Here is a 15,632-nt window from a genome sequence, read left to right as displayed (position 1 = left end):
ATTTTAAATAAATGTTGTCCTTTTGAACTTTCTGTTAATCAAAGAATCCTCAAAAAATGGATCACAATTTACACAAAAATATTAAGCAGCAAAACTGTTTCCAACACCGATAATAAGAAATGTTTCCTCTTGAGCAGCAAATCATCATATTAGAATGATTTCAGAAGGATCAGGTGACACTGAAGACTGGAGTAATGATCCAAAATCCAGTTTTGCATCACGGGAATAAATTGCAATTAAAAATATATATAAAAATGGAAACCAGATTTTAAATTGTAATAATATTTCACAACATTATTGTTTTACAGTATTTTGATCAAATAAATGCAGCCTTGATGAGCATAAGAGACAAAACATTAAACATTTTTGAACAGTAGTGTACATTCTATTATTGTAGATCCGTACCTCTAATCTCACAGTGATTCACTGTTAAAAAGAAATAAATGCACTTGCAGTTTCTTTTGACAGTGAAAGATGATTCTCTAATGGTCTCTTTTCAAAGTGTCTATCTATTCTCACTTTTCTTTTAGTCCATGGTGGCTTTCCTGAAAGACCCTGCAGGTGCCCCCCTGTGGGAGGAGAACCCTGAGGCTAAAGATGTTGTTCACATAGAGTCAGAGAAGGCAAGTATCGCTCTCTGAAGCACACTGCAGCGAAGATCGGTTTTCTGCTGAGTATTTATCAGGTGTGGGAATGTCACACAGAACAAAAGACTTGTAGCTGAGCAATCTGCATCAGAAGAACCTTCCTATTCTTCTGTCTCTAGAGGCTAAATCTGGCAGCTGGACTGTGTATCCAGGAACAAGTGTGGTTTTAAATGCCTGAAAAAAGTTGAATCTAAAAATTCAAGACACAGGGTTGAAATTATAATTGTGATAATATTTTCCAGACATTACAGTAGTGATAAACATCATTTTTGTCTATGAATTCATGGCCCTACCATACACCCGCAAGTGTTTTTTGCTAGTTTCAGCCCGACGCAGTTATCATTTTCACATCCTGCGCCACGTTGTTTATATAGTAAATGTATTTGCACCTATTTGTGCGCCCATGGGCGTGCTGGTCTGAAAACGAGGAGTATTCAGGCGCATTGTTGGCGCGTTGCTATTTTGAAGCAACTGAAATAGACTGTGCTATTGACCAACAAAAACCTGGTCTAAAGTCAATGACGCAGTGTTTTTTTTTTTGTTATTTAAAGGGCATGTTAGTAATATGCGCCTATAGGCAGTCGCACAATGCACTTATTACACACACAGGGATGCGCAGCAGCACACAAACTAGCCAAATATTAAAAATTAAAGGATTACAATGTAAAAGATTAATATTATAAACATAAGGATATGGTAGAATCCGGTTTGTCCCGTAGATGGTCTGCTTGCTCGCTTTAACCTCGTGCACGAGGAGCAGATCCGTTTGCACTCTGGAGACGAGTCCAGTCTGTCCGCTGGCAAATTCCGCCATGTAAATAGCAATTCACCATGGCGTGAGCGCAACTGGCTTTTAAAGGGAATGGGAGATGAGACTCTGATTGATTTATTGCACGTTACGCCCAAAACACACCCATTACTTATTAAGAGAATAGGGAAAACCCTTTTAGACCATGCGCCAGGCACGCCAACCACTTTTCCCGTCGTTAAACTAGCAAAAGTGGATTCGGACACGCCCTAAACGCACTTGCACTGTGTGCTTTATACCATGCGCTTAGATCGTTAAAATAGGGTCCTCAATGTTAATTAAATATTTTACATACTTTATATTGAAAGAAATTGCGTTGTCCACCTTTAATAGATTTAAAATACGTTTAGTTGAATGTTCTGCAATAGCATCTTTTTAAAAACACAAATCAGACACTGCAGATGACGGTGTCAGATTCAGTCAAAAACAGCCACACTGTGCTGGTGTGTAATGGAGTAATGAAGCAATATACCATGCTAATGAAAGAGGCCAGGGAACCTCAGCTCTTCTTTGTTGGTTTTGAGATCATTTGAAACTTTACTAAAAGTTATAGCCACTCAACCCAGTGTTTGACTCACTCACTTTGTCCTGTTTGGCTCGCAGGATTTCCGGAAACTGCTGAAAAAAGAGGAGCGGCCCATCCTCATGATGTTTTACGCCCCATGTGAGTCACCCCTGTTTGTAATCTTCCACCACTAGACACTTCATATGATGCAAACTGTGTGCAATCATGCAAAGTGTGCCAAATTCTAGCAAAACAGATCTTGTAAAGTGTGATTGAATGTGCCTGAATCAATGCAGGTTGTGAATGTGGTCGTGGTCTCATTAAGATGTCCAGCATTCGTCATTGTACCATTAGCAAGAGTTTAACTTCCAAAGACTCATCTTGATTCCTTGTGTTGTTGGGTTCCTTGTGTAGTCTTGATTCCTTGGGTTCCAGAGGAGCCCAAAAGCTCATTACTGCAATAGTTAAGTATTGTAGATGAAGAATCAGCTGAAATCATATTTAGATTGACATTTAATTTTTTCCCTCCAAGAATCCAGACAGTATCCATTGAAAAGTGCTCTTAAGGTTAAATTTAACTTGTAGCCATAAGGTGAATTAGATCATCGCTATTACTTGAACACCAAATCTGCATAGTAGAAATGTAAAAGTTATTTAAAAGTTTTACAATATTACTGTTTTACTGTGTTCTTGATTATATAAATGCTGTATTGATGATCATAAGAGGTTTCTTTCAAAACCATTACTGTATCTTACCAACTCCACTCAGATTTTGGCAACGGTTTAAGTTGTCACACGGATTTGGCACTTTGACCAGATGGAAAGCTGCTTGGTTTAAAAGTGATGGTAACACTTTAGTTAAGGGTCCAATTCTCACCATTAACTAGTCGCTTATTAGCATGCATATTATTAGGATATTGGCTGTTTATTAGTACTTATAAAGCACATATTAATGCCTCATTCTGCATCCATAATCTACATCCCCTAATAAGCAATAATTAGAAGTTTATTGAGGCAAAAGTCATAATAGTGAGAATTGGACCCTAATCTAAAGTGTGACCAAAGGGACGTATATGTTTGCTGTGATTTATACATTGCTACACTATTGACAATAGACCTTTTTTTGCCAGTGAAATTTCAGCTAAAAATGTCACTAATGTGACCGCACCTTAACCTCTAACATCTCTTCTACATGTAGGGTGTGGTGTATGTAAAAGGATGCAGCCCATTTTCCAGCAAACAGCCACTGAGACAAAAGGAAAATATGTAAGTACAGTAGCATGTTAGAATCATGGCCTATTGATTACTCTGCTTTCTTTTTGTTTCTTTTTGCCTTTTTTTTTTTTTGCTAGACTGTATCTCAACCAAAATTATTATTATTACTTTACCATATCTGGTACAGTTGTTGAATCACTTAACAGGTGGATGTTTTGTGAAACCATTGATGTCCCTTTTTGACAGAACGTTTAGTTCCCCCTCATTAGAGCAAGAGGCAATTTTGCCTAAAAGCCCTTTTGCTGATTTCATAGTACAGTTATAAGATGTACTTCCTGCTGTTGAAGTCTATGGTGAAGTATGGATTATATGCCAACTCAGCTCAATATCTCTATGTGCACTGCCGGGAGACTCAAAGTACACTTCACCACACATTTTTCTCTCTTAGTCCTTCCCTTTTTTTTTTATCTCCCTCTGTCTTTCTCCCCATCTCACATCACAGAATGCACACAGAAACACAAACATAGATGGTTGAACATTCATTCAATCTCAAATTGTCCAAAGTGAAACGTTTTTAAAGGAGACTCCACTGTGAATGTCAAAGCTGGAATGTTGTCAACGTGGAAGCATGCGAAAGTCAAGAGAACATTTGTTAGTATCGTGCAGCTGAAGGTTCTTATGTTCCTTTTATTCAATGGTAAACTGAAAAATGTATCGCATAAAGAAAAAACACACAACAAGGATAATTTATTTATTACTATTATGTTAACAATAAGGTTTAATTTGTTAATATTTCTTGATGCATTAGGTATCATAAACTAATAATGAACAATGCTTGTACAGCAATTATTAATCTAGTTTAATGTTAACATTTTTAACATTTCAACTTTCATGTACTATAATTACTATAAGTATTATGAACATTAATTAACAAGAAACAGTATACTGTATGATCATGAACCTGCATGAATAAATTCTATAAAAGTTAATTCTTTGTTTATAATACCTAATGCATTAACTAACATTAACAAATTGAACTTTATTGTAAGGTGTTACTATATATATACTGTTACTATTATACTATATATATATATTATTATTATATTATATACATAATTCTTTTTCCCCACATACGGAGGGATATAAGCAGTATTAGTTTCTCTAACCCCGGACTGATGAGTTAGCACTAGAAAATAAGCTGCTCGTTTAGAGATTTAGATAATGAATGGTATGGACGCGATGTGTAGATTTGCTGCCTCCTGTGTTTCTGAGTTTCCACGTGCATGTGTCGAGAAGCTGATAGCGCTGCAGAAACAATGATGGATTTGGGAAGTAATCGCTGGTCAGCAGAGTTTGTCTGCATATTTTCATTGGCCTGACGGATGCAAACGAGGCACCGGAGACGATTTGTGACACTCTGGGATAATATGCATTTATTTTAGAATTCATTATCAAGCATGGCCTGTCATAACAGTGCACTTTGTTTGAAATTAGGGCACAAGCTATAATTTTTCAACTTAGCAATGTGACACACCATAGAAATGGATGAGTTTTTTTATGTTTTGATGCATTCAAACACAAAGTAAATTGAGTCTGTAGTGACTTAAAGTAAATTTTCAACCCAAAATGGGTTGAAATTGTTTTCGGGATGCGATTAGCATGTCAGGTCAAGCCTGCAATGTCATGAAAGAGTTGGATATTTACTGCGTGCCACTTCACTGCATGCCATCTCTATCGACAAGCTTTCTGCGTACACTGATGTGGCCATTCATCTTCATTTTCCTGTGTTTGAGGTGCTAGACAGGGATTGTTTGTTTGGAAGCTAATTCATTGCTTTGGTGTAGGTGTTGGCTGGGATGAACGTGCACCCGGCGGAGTTTGACGGGCTCAAACAGGAGTTCAGCGTCAAGGGCTACCCAACCTTCTGCTACTTTGAGTAAGTTTGATTCTTCGTAAAAACTTCTAAACACAAACAGTGTCACCAATTGAACTAAATGACTAATTTGCCAAATATTAGAGCTGAGTGAAATAGCTATAAAGGATATTTTTTATATTTTTCAGCCTTTTGATGTTACAGCATGTATCTCTATTTACATATTTGCTATGCAATGGCTTAAATGGATTTGTATTATTATTTTGGTAGCACTTTATTTTACAGTCCTTTTCCCCCATGTACATACTATGTACTTATTATAGTAATTACAATAACTCAGTAATAACTAGGTACTAACCCTGATCCTACCCTTAAAACTAACCTTAACCAATGTAGTTACCTTATATTACCCAGTACTTTCTATATACTGTAATGCACATACTGTCAAATAAAGACAATAAACAGTCATTGTTGTCAAGTAAATTAAATGTCCTTCCTATTTTGTGGACTTAAATAATGTAACTTAAATGTAAGAAACAAGTTTATGGTGCAAGCAAAATCATTGTAAGTAAATAAATATTTTTTTCCTTAAACCAGTTCTGCTTTATTATAACACTAGTGTTATAGGGTTATACATTTGTGATGCATTTGGTCTGAAGGAGCCTGGGAAAGATGGATCAGAATGGTACTTTTTCTACAGTCCAATTAAGGGCCACTGGCTTGGTCTCATACACAACAAATGTTTTGAAAGGATTTTTGGAGACGTCAGTGCTTTTCACCAGTTCCTTCATTTTCCAAAGGCCCAAGTACATGAAATACCAGCATCAAAACTGTCTACTTGGAGTGTTACTTTTAAATGTGGTAAATCAATGGTTTTTATTGTTTTAATTGTATGTTACTGACAAAAACACTGTTAAATAATGGCGAAAGAAAGAAGAAAGTCCAAAATAAAGATTTCTAATGAAACTTTCATTAAGTTATACTGTTCATCTATCAAAAGTTCCAAAAATACCTAAAATATGGTAATTCTAGTAAATTTTTGTTGAAGTTTTTTAAACTTCTAGTTGCACAAAATGTTCTTAACTGATACACAACATAGCATTGCAGGGGTAGAGAAGCGAAATGCATTATTTGAAAAATTACTTGTTTCTTCCACAAAATAATCTTTGCATAATGCATATTAAATTCCAAAGGTTACAATGAATTCATTTCTAAGACATTTTTGGGGCAGCTTTTTATATGTAGCATGCTAGAACTAATAGCCCCAGCAAAAGGGATGATTTATGATTTTAAATGAATCAGAGAATGTTAATGTGTATTCTCTGCATGAGGCAATTTGTCCAGAGTCTTTTGCATGTATATTTATACTCGCGGCTGCAGCTGTGTGCATTTAGCTTCTGTTTAGTGCTCCTTCATTATACAGCTGTTTTAATTACTAGAAGGTAATTAAACACGGTCTTTCGCGTAAATGACAGATCTTTGCGCCCACACCTCCCCACCTCATCACTGCTCTTTCGAATCAATTGATATTTCAGTAATGCATTATATGTCTGTGATCACTGATCAAAGTAAGCATAATTATTTATTTTATCATTTTATTTTATTTTATTTTATTTTATTTTATTTTATTTTATTTTATTTTATTTTATTTTATTTTATTTTATTTTATTTTATTTTATTTTATTTTATTTTATTTTATTTTATTTTATTTTATTTTATTTTATTTTATTTTATTTTATTTTATTTTATTTTATTTGGTTTTGAGTTCCCTTGGAATTTGAAAATGGAAGGCAAAAATGTATTTTCAGACTCCAGATTTAGCCTGACACTAAAGTGATAATTCCGTTTGATGGACATGGGTTATACACTTCATTATTATATTTCTTTGTTTGGGTTGTCACAGCGCTTGTGGATCCTTACTGATTAGTGACAGTTACAAATGGCAGTCCACTGCCGGCGTCTCCGCTAAGCTCTCGCTCGCTGCAGATTATTCTGAGTCACGGAACGGGAGCAGATGATGGCGGATAAAACTTGAGTTTCTGATGTTTGAAGCATACTTCCACATTCAGCTGTGTTCAAGAGCATTTCTGTATACATTCATGATCTGCTTGGTCTTGTATGGATTAGTAAGAGCACAAAGGCTGCTTGCTGAGCTCTTTGATTATGCTAAGAGCCCTGGGCCAAATGGCTTAATTAGCTTTGAGTCAAACGCTCGTTTAAAATGTTTATTTTGGATGGCAAAAAGCGAGCAGCGGTCTTGGATGCCTTGCGTCTTTTTTGTGTGGGTACAAATATCCTACGCTGTCTAGTGCAATTTATGTTAAGAAAATAAGTGCTAATAAATATTGACTTCTCCCATTTAGTGTGTCCTTTTTTTGAAAGAAGGCAAGATTTGAACTATGTTTTCTTTTTTGTAAATCAATGCTAACAGCTTTAAACAAACTTTTCTGTTTTACAAACTTTTGGCCATGTTTTTATACAGACAGTAGAGAGAGGACAGGAAATAATGGGATCGTGATAGGACACGATCGGCCTGGATTGATCTGGAGTCTAATGCAAGCACTGTGGCATGGGCATGTTTACTAATCACTAAGCCACGGCTCTGACCTATTTTACAAACTATTTTCATGCTCATGATGAAATGATTTGTTTTTGTTTGGATTTCCTCAGCCAGTTTATGATTAATCATAAAGAATTATTCTGTCCTTTTTTTGTTCCTTTTCCAAAAAGGAAGGGGAAATTCTTGCATCACTATGAGAATTACGGAGCCACCTCCAAAGACATCGCTGATTGGTTGAAAAAGTGAGTCAATAAATAATCTACACGTTTTTTTCAGCTTTCAACAAACACACACAGCCTCTCTTCATTCATTCTAACACCCTTTACTATCTTAAAAGCTGTAAAGAATCACCATGTTTTGAAGAGGTGTGACATCTCAGACTTCTGCCCACAGTCTCCACCATTATCCAGGGAGTGTTTTACAGGAACTGTGGTGTGAAAGAAATGATGTGCACTGTAAAACACTGGATGTAAACAGTCCTCTGTGCCTCCTAACAGAGATGTGATGAGGCTTTAAGCACTCTGCAGTGTCTTAACCAACTATCAAACTGACAGAGTGACAGACTATGTACACGTCACGTTTGAATTGAGTGCTATAACAAGACACATTAATAGTTTGTTAGTAGCCTTGTATAGTCTAGTCTGGTCCACTTATTCTGGTCAATAACTTCCCGATTGGACTGTTTGACCAATATGCCACAAGACCAACCGCAGCTTGTTTTGTATTTTTTTGTAGTTTAATGGCAGAAAATCTGAATTTGAAATTAAACCAGCGTGGAAAGAATTCTGGTTTGCAAATACACAGCAGTTCAAAAGTTTAATGACTGCTGGAAATTCAACTTTGCCATCACAGGAATAAATTACATTTTCAAATATATTAAAATAGAAAACTTTTTTATTTTATTTGTAATAATATTTCACAATATTTCTATTTACTGTATTTTTGATCAAATAAATGCAGCCTGGTTGAGCATAAGAGACTTCTTTTGAAAACAAATTCTTGCCAACCCTAAACTGAACAGTAGTATTTCAAAGATTTGATGCCACTAACCAGGCAAAAAAATCCAGTGATTGGTTGTTCCTTAAAAATGATCACTGTAGCAAACCGGTACATTATAAACACTTAAAAGTATATGAACACAATAAAAGTTGCTAACCAATTTTTTGTTTTCAGTCAGCTCTTACTATTTTTGTGTGCTGTATACCCATGAGACAGTCAGTGTAGGGACTGTGGGTGGTCTATAGTTTGTGAGAAACAGAAAATCATTATTGCAGTCCCATAAACTATATGATAGCTGCAGTTGATTGACTGACTAATACAAGTGCATGTTAAGAGATTCCAGTTGTGACTTCCTGCTCTCAAAACACTTGCAGATGTCCCTGGCTTGTCTTGTAGAATTAAATTTGAATGAAGTAAAGTAGGGGTGGTGGGCGATCTTCCCAAAAAATAAAGTTATGATCCTATAACACATAATCACCATCCATGATCTGAATCACAATCTTCCCAATGTTGAGATGTACTATAGAGAATATCCAGACTGGAACAAGCCTATGGATTTATCTCTTTGTGCAATTTAAAACACAAAATTGAAATAAAAAAATCAGTTGTCAAAATGTTCACCACGCTTGAAAGACACATGATAGACACATATGATATAATTTAGCCAATCAGCACAGCCATCTAGTAGGCAGTCATTGTTGTCGTTTTAACATTATTATGAGGACATAAAAGATCAGATCTCCACGATTCGCTTAAAGTAGATTGTGGACGTCTCCAAGATCGATCACGTTATATAATCGTCAGATCGCCCTCCCCAAAAGTAAAGTGAAACCTCTAGCAAACCCAACCATTCAGTGTACTTAATTTTGAATGAAGAAAAAGGAAAACATTAGCAAACCCTACCATTAAGTGCATCCACTGAATGGTTGAGTTTTCTAGCTGCCTCTGGCTAGTCTTTGTTCAGCCGATGCACTTCTAGGAGCCAAGCTTTTGACTCTTTGCGCTCTACGAGGAAATCATTTGGACTGTTCTTGTATGGGCACAGGGCCCATCAGGAGACAGATGTGAATTGCAGGCTCAGACTAGCTCTCTTCAGTCATGTGGGTGTGACCGTTCCCCACCAGATGTAGTGTACTGATGTGTACAGGCAGAGTCCAACTTAGAGCTTAGGTGACTCTCATTAGTCATTTGGAGAGTTTTGAGTCATGAAGCTGAGTCATTAAGTTCATAGGCTTTGAGACAACAAAAACATTGACTAAAGGAAATGATTTTAACTACTTGTGTTTATGTTGCATAGCCCTCAGCCTCCACAGCCTAAAACTCCAGAGGTGCCCTGGTCAGAGTCCAGCTCAGCGGTCTTCCATCTGACAGATGATTCTTTTGACACGTTCCTGCAGGAGCATCCTTCTGCCTTGGTCATGTTCTACGCTCCCTGTGAGTATTAACAACACGGCTCTTGCTGGTCATGGTGACTGATTTTTACAAGTATCATCTTTACTGTTCCTGGAAGAATATACTGTATCTATCAGCCAATATGATTTTAGGGTTCGGTTAAGGGCTGGACTTGGGGCTTGAATGACATTCAAATTTAGGGGTAGTTAAAGAGATAGTGCACTTAAAAATTAAAATTGTCACTTATGTCATTCCAAACCCATACGAATTCCTTAATTCCTTCAACTTGATCAATTAAAGCTAGTGACATCCTCCTTTTTTGAGTTCTACAAGAGAAAGAAAATCCTACAGGGTTGTAACAACATGAGGGTGTGTAAATGATGACATCATTTTCATTTTTGGGTGAACTATCCCCACTTGTTAGAATTATGTTGGCAAGAAAGTTGTCAAAATTACTGAATTACCATGTTTTTTTGGAAATGTTATTATAATAACACCATAATGTTTTGCACACATTCTAAGAACCAGTACTATTTGAAGTACATTGGAGTGTCATGTAAAATCATTGTACAGTACATGGATATTTTACAGTATGAGGATCATTACCAGTAATTTTTTAAAGTCTAATTAGGAGTTCAAAGAGAGACAAAAAATGTTTTTTTATATTGGTTGAATTGCACTTGTGTGCTGTTGATGTTTTTGTCTATCAATTTTATTCTCAGATGAATCTGCCAAACACAGATTTGCTTATATGAGCATGTCGGTAGTACCGGTATTTCAGTTTCTTGGGTGGTTGCTTTGATTGTAGGAAGATGGCTCTCAGGTTTCATACATTTTTGATTAAACACTTCTGATAGAACATATTCATTTCCTGGATCCTACCAATCTGCCACTGATCCTATAGTATATACACAAACTCTCTCTCCGCATGAATACACGGAGAAGGTACGGAATGACTCGTTTACATTCTCATCAGCTAGACCAAATGCAATATCCTTGTTTAGACACAAACCTCTGTTCACATGCACGCAGTTATCATCATGCCAATGACAACATCGGTTTGTCCTCTCGACACACATAATCGACACTGCTGAGTTAGGTGGGGGAAAAAATTACCCTTTCTCTGCATCAGATTAACTATGAGACGCAATGCATACTGAACCCCTTCAGTGTGCAAATTCCGTGTATCACTTCTATTAATAAAAAAAAAACTGTTGCATCATTCTTAGCAAAAATGCAAACACATTTATAAATACGTGACCAGATTTTTTTCATATTCCCATAGTGTAAATAAATGCATAATAAATCCAAGCTTGACGTAGTGAGCTCTGGTTTACGTTTACTGGAAAGGCTGTTATGATTATGTAACAGGTGGAGAATTGGAAAGGAATATCTTTAAATACTTGGAAGGGAAATATAATTTCTTTCCAGATGATTCTGGTCATTTCATGTTGTAGTCTTTTATGGATATTGAGTTGCTGCTGTTTTCATGCTATGTCAATTATGCATGACAGCCCTGTTGGAAGAAAAAAAAACGGCCTTAAAAGATGGTTTGTTGGTGTTTAGCTGGTCTTCCAGTTTGACCAAAACCTCTTTAAAACAATCAAAGCAGGCCAGGCATCAAACCACCTCTGGCTAATCATTTATAGCAGGGTTTTCTAAATGTTCTGATGTATAAACACTACCTTTCGTAACTTTAGATTGGATTTATTTACACTGGGAAAGGTTTAAAACAGTTCCTATGCTCACAAGGCTGCGTTTATTTGTAAAATACAGTTACTGTATGACACTAATAATGTGAAATATTATTACAATTTAAAATAACTTTTCTATTGTAATATTAATATTTTAAAATGCAATTTAATCCTATGATGGCAAAGCTGAATATTCAGCAGCCATTACTCAGTATCACATGATCCTTCAGAAATCATTCTGATATGCTGATTTGACGCTTAAGTTACATTTTCTTGTTGACAACACAGTTTAATATTTTTGTGGAAACTGTGATGCATGTTTTTTAGGATTCATTGATGAAGAGAACATTCAAAAGAACAGCATTTATTTGAAATCAAAATCTTTTGTATTGATGTAAAAATCTTTACTGTCGTTTTTGATCAATTTAATGTATCCTTTCTGAATAAAAGTATTAATTTCTTTCAAAAAATCTTCCTGACCCCAAACTTTTGAACTGTAGCTTAGCTTACATTTGTTTACTTTGTTAAACAAAATCTTTCACAGAACTACATGCGTGTTTGTTTAAAAACTAATGCTGTCAACAGAATAAAAATTACAATTAATGTCATCATTTGTGATCAATCTAGAAAGCAGAGTGAAGTAGTAATATTATAAAGTCTGGTGAATGTAAAAAATCATTATGCTAGTGCACATTAACTTCGACGGCCCTACTGTATAAATTTTGTAAAAACATTTTTGTTTCTCAAACTTTTTTTGGTTACGTGCTAAAGTTAAGATTTTCTTCCTTGTGATGGTTTTTAGGGTGTGGCCACTGTAAGAAGATGAAGCCAGAGTATGATGAAGCTGCTGAGATCCTCAACAAAGACCCAGATGTGAGTTTCTTCATACTAAATCTCTGACATGGAGATTGTATATTTGCTTGTTGTAAAATTCATACATCCTTAGACTTTGCAAGCGAGAACATAGAGGCAGGATAGCACCTGTGTACTTAATGAAATGTTTGTAGATGTGTCATTTCTGCTTTGAGGCGTTCCTTGTAAAAAGTCTGTGTCCAATTGACTTGATTGGAAAAAGCCAATTGTAATTTCCCATCATCCTAGACAATTTAATAACACCCTGTGGCAAATCCCAAAATAATGTTTTACTCTTCAACAAACTTTCGATTCAGAATGTCTGTCCTTCCATGATATGATGTTTTTTTTTTAACTTTAAAGTTACAACATGAGACAATTACAATTCACAAACATCTCTGGCGATGTTGTGCGAGTGGTGTGTTTCTCATTTTCCAGGGCTGTCCGCTGCGCTGGCTCTGCTCTCTAGTCCACAGTTGCAGGCCAATTGCAGTCACCAGAGCCTTCTAGTTGGAGTATTTATCTCATTTTCCATTTCCTCTGTGCCGTCCCTCTGACCCTCAGCTTGGAGCTACTCAGAGTGATGCTCTTCCCAGAGTTCAATAACGACATGTTATGCATTATCTAATGCATGCTCTAGTCCTCACATCTTCTCCCTTGAGAGAGCTGAAGTCATTTATTTTTCTCATTCCTTTCGCTCTCGGCCATATACACAGTTTAAAGAGAGAGTCCACGTGTCAAAAATATTTTGAATTTGCATTTCGCTGAGAGTTTGTAATAAGGGTGTTTAAATGTGCATATATGACAGGGTTGCGAACATGACATTTTGCAAGTGGATGGTGGAGAAATTGAAGTGGCCGTGCTTATCTCTCAAGTGTGTTGTTGAAATGCAGTGCCGTTGCTTTAATGAGATGTGTTTGTGTATTGGTTGTAAAGCAGTTTGGTTTGCATACACTTCTAATTGGCTCACAGATCCGATAGCTGTCCATAGATTATTTGGCCCCTGCAGGGTTGGTGCCTCAACTCAAACACAAATTCTTTGTTTGTGATAATGTCTCAGGCTCTCATTATAGATTTAAGGTATCCCACTGACAGATGTTTGCAAATAGAGGCAGTTAATTAAGTTTAAGCTGAGGAAACATTCATAATGACAATCCATTCTGCATCTATATAATGGTGGGAACAAAGCTGTGCCAAGTTGTGCTGTCATTTCATTAAAAGACTTGCTTCTTGTCTCCACAACTTCAACAAATTGATTGCTTTTAAACTGGGGGTGTAAATGCATAAATCTGTCTATACAGTGCTATGCATAAGTTTAGACACCCATGCTAAAGTTGACTAAAAAGAGGAATAAAAAGTCATCTTTTGGAAATTGAACTTAATGCCTTAATTTAAAAAAATAGGAAAAATCCAACCTTTAAGGACACCAATTTTCTTTGTGAATGAATAATGTATCGTAAATAAATAAATGTTCTTCCTTAAAATACAGGGTGCATAAGTTTGGACACCCCTATGTTAAATTCCCATAGAGGCAGGCAGATTTTTATTTTTAAAGGCCAGTTACTTCATGGATCCAGGATACTATGCATCCTGATAAAGTTCCCTTGGCCTCTGGAATTAAAATAGCCCCACATCATCACATAGCCTTCACCATACCTAGAGATTGGCATGGTTTTATTTCAGTTAGCCTAATAGCTAGTTTGATTTGCATTGAGAGATGATCTTATGGAAAATACCCCATGCCAATCTCTAGGTATGGTGAAGGCTATGTGATGATGTGGGGCTATTTTAATTCCAAAGGCCAAGGGAACTTTATCAGGATGCATAGTATCCTGGATCCATGAAGTAACTGGCCTTTAAAAATAAAAATCTGCCTGCCTCTATGGGAATTTAACATAGGGGTGTCCAAACTTATGCACCCTGTATTTTAAGGAAGAACATTTATTTATTTACGACGATACATTATTCATTCACAAAGAAAATTGGTGTCCTTAAAGGTTGGATTTTTCCTAATTTTTTAAATTAAGGCATTAAGTTCAATTTCCAAAAGATGATTTTTTATTCCTCTTTTTAGTCAACTTTAGCATGGGTGTCTAAACTTATGCATAGCACTGTACATTAGGCCTTTGTGCAAATCTAATTTTCTGCAATTTGTTGGGTATATTTATGCAGCGGTGTTCTTTGTATCCCTCTCGCAGAAAAAAAATAACAGATATGATATTTCTCCATTTTTGTTGTTGTTTTTAAATCACATGAATTAATATGTTAACTTTTAACATTCCCTAACATTTTAAACCAGTTCGATATAAAGACAGATACACTCACCTAAAGGATTATTAGGAACACCTGTTCAATTTCTCATTAATGCAATTATCTAATCAACCAATCACATGGCAGTTGCTTCAATGCATTTAGGGGTGTGGTCCTGGTCAAGACAATCTCCTGAACTCCAAACTGAATGTCAGAATGGGAAAGAAAGGTGATTTAAGCAATTTTGAGCGTGGCATGGTTGTTGGTGCCAGACGGGCCGGTCTGAGTATTTCACAATCTGCTCAGTTACTGGGATTTTCACGCACAACCATTTCTAGGGTTTACAAAGAATGGTGTGAAAAGGGAAAAACATCCAGCATGCGGCAGTCCTGTGGGCGAAAATGCCTTGTTGAGGCTAGAGGTCAGAGGAGAATGGGCCGACTGATTCAAGCTGATAGAAGAGCAACTTTGACTGAAATAACCACTCGTTACAACCGAGGTATGCAGCAAAGCATTTGTGAAGCCACAACACGCACAACCTTGAGGCGGATGGGCTACAACAGCAGAAGACCCCACCGGGTACCACTCATCTCCACTACAAATAGGAAAAAGAGGCTACAATTTGCACGAGCTCACCAAAATTGGACAGTTGAAGACTGGAAAAATGTTGCCTGGTCAGACGAGTCTCGATTTCTGTTGAGACATTCAGATGGTAGAGTCAGAATTTGGCGTAAACAGAATGAGAACATGGATCCATCATGCCTTGTTACCACTGTGCAGGCTGGTGGTGGTGGTGTAATGGTGTGGGGGATGTTTTCTTGGCACACTTTAGGCCCC

The 15,632-nt window shown here is 36.5% G+C and overlaps 2 protein-coding genes across 2 annotated transcripts in view; one reads left to right on the top strand and one right to left on the bottom strand.

The window, feature by feature from the left end:
- Window positions 1-15,632, bottom strand: part of sema5ba (sema domain, seven thrombospondin repeats (type 1 and type 1-like), transmembrane domain (TM) and short cytoplasmic domain, (semaphorin) 5Ba) — a 207,036-nt gene that overhangs the window by 165,207 nt on the left and 26,197 nt on the right. The gene's annotated exons all lie outside the window — the stretch shown is intronic.
- The window catches only part of pdia5 (protein disulfide isomerase family A, member 5), a 56,567-nt gene that overhangs the window by 22,845 nt on the left and 18,090 nt on the right, over window positions 1-15,632 (top strand). The window contains exons 6-12 of the mRNA XM_079880367.1: window positions 531-623; window positions 2,059-2,119; window positions 3,159-3,226; window positions 5,020-5,111; window positions 7,779-7,850; window positions 9,905-10,041; window positions 12,496-12,566. Coding sequence (XP_079736493.1) covers window positions 531-623; window positions 2,059-2,119; window positions 3,159-3,226; window positions 5,020-5,111; window positions 7,779-7,850; window positions 9,905-10,041; window positions 12,496-12,566 — 594 coding nt within the window. The remainder of the gene's footprint in view (window positions 1-530; window positions 624-2,058; window positions 2,120-3,158; window positions 3,227-5,019; window positions 5,112-7,778; window positions 7,851-9,904; window positions 10,042-12,495; window positions 12,567-15,632) is intronic.

Source organism: Squalius cephalus (genome assembly GCF_949319135.1).
Source record: "Squalius cephalus genome assembly, chromosome: 9".
NCBI classification, from domain to species: domain Eukaryota; kingdom Metazoa; phylum Chordata; class Actinopteri; order Cypriniformes; family Leuciscidae; genus Squalius; species Squalius cephalus.
The sequence above is the reverse complement of the archived record's forward strand: the minus strand, read 5'-3'. Positions and strand labels throughout refer to the sequence as shown.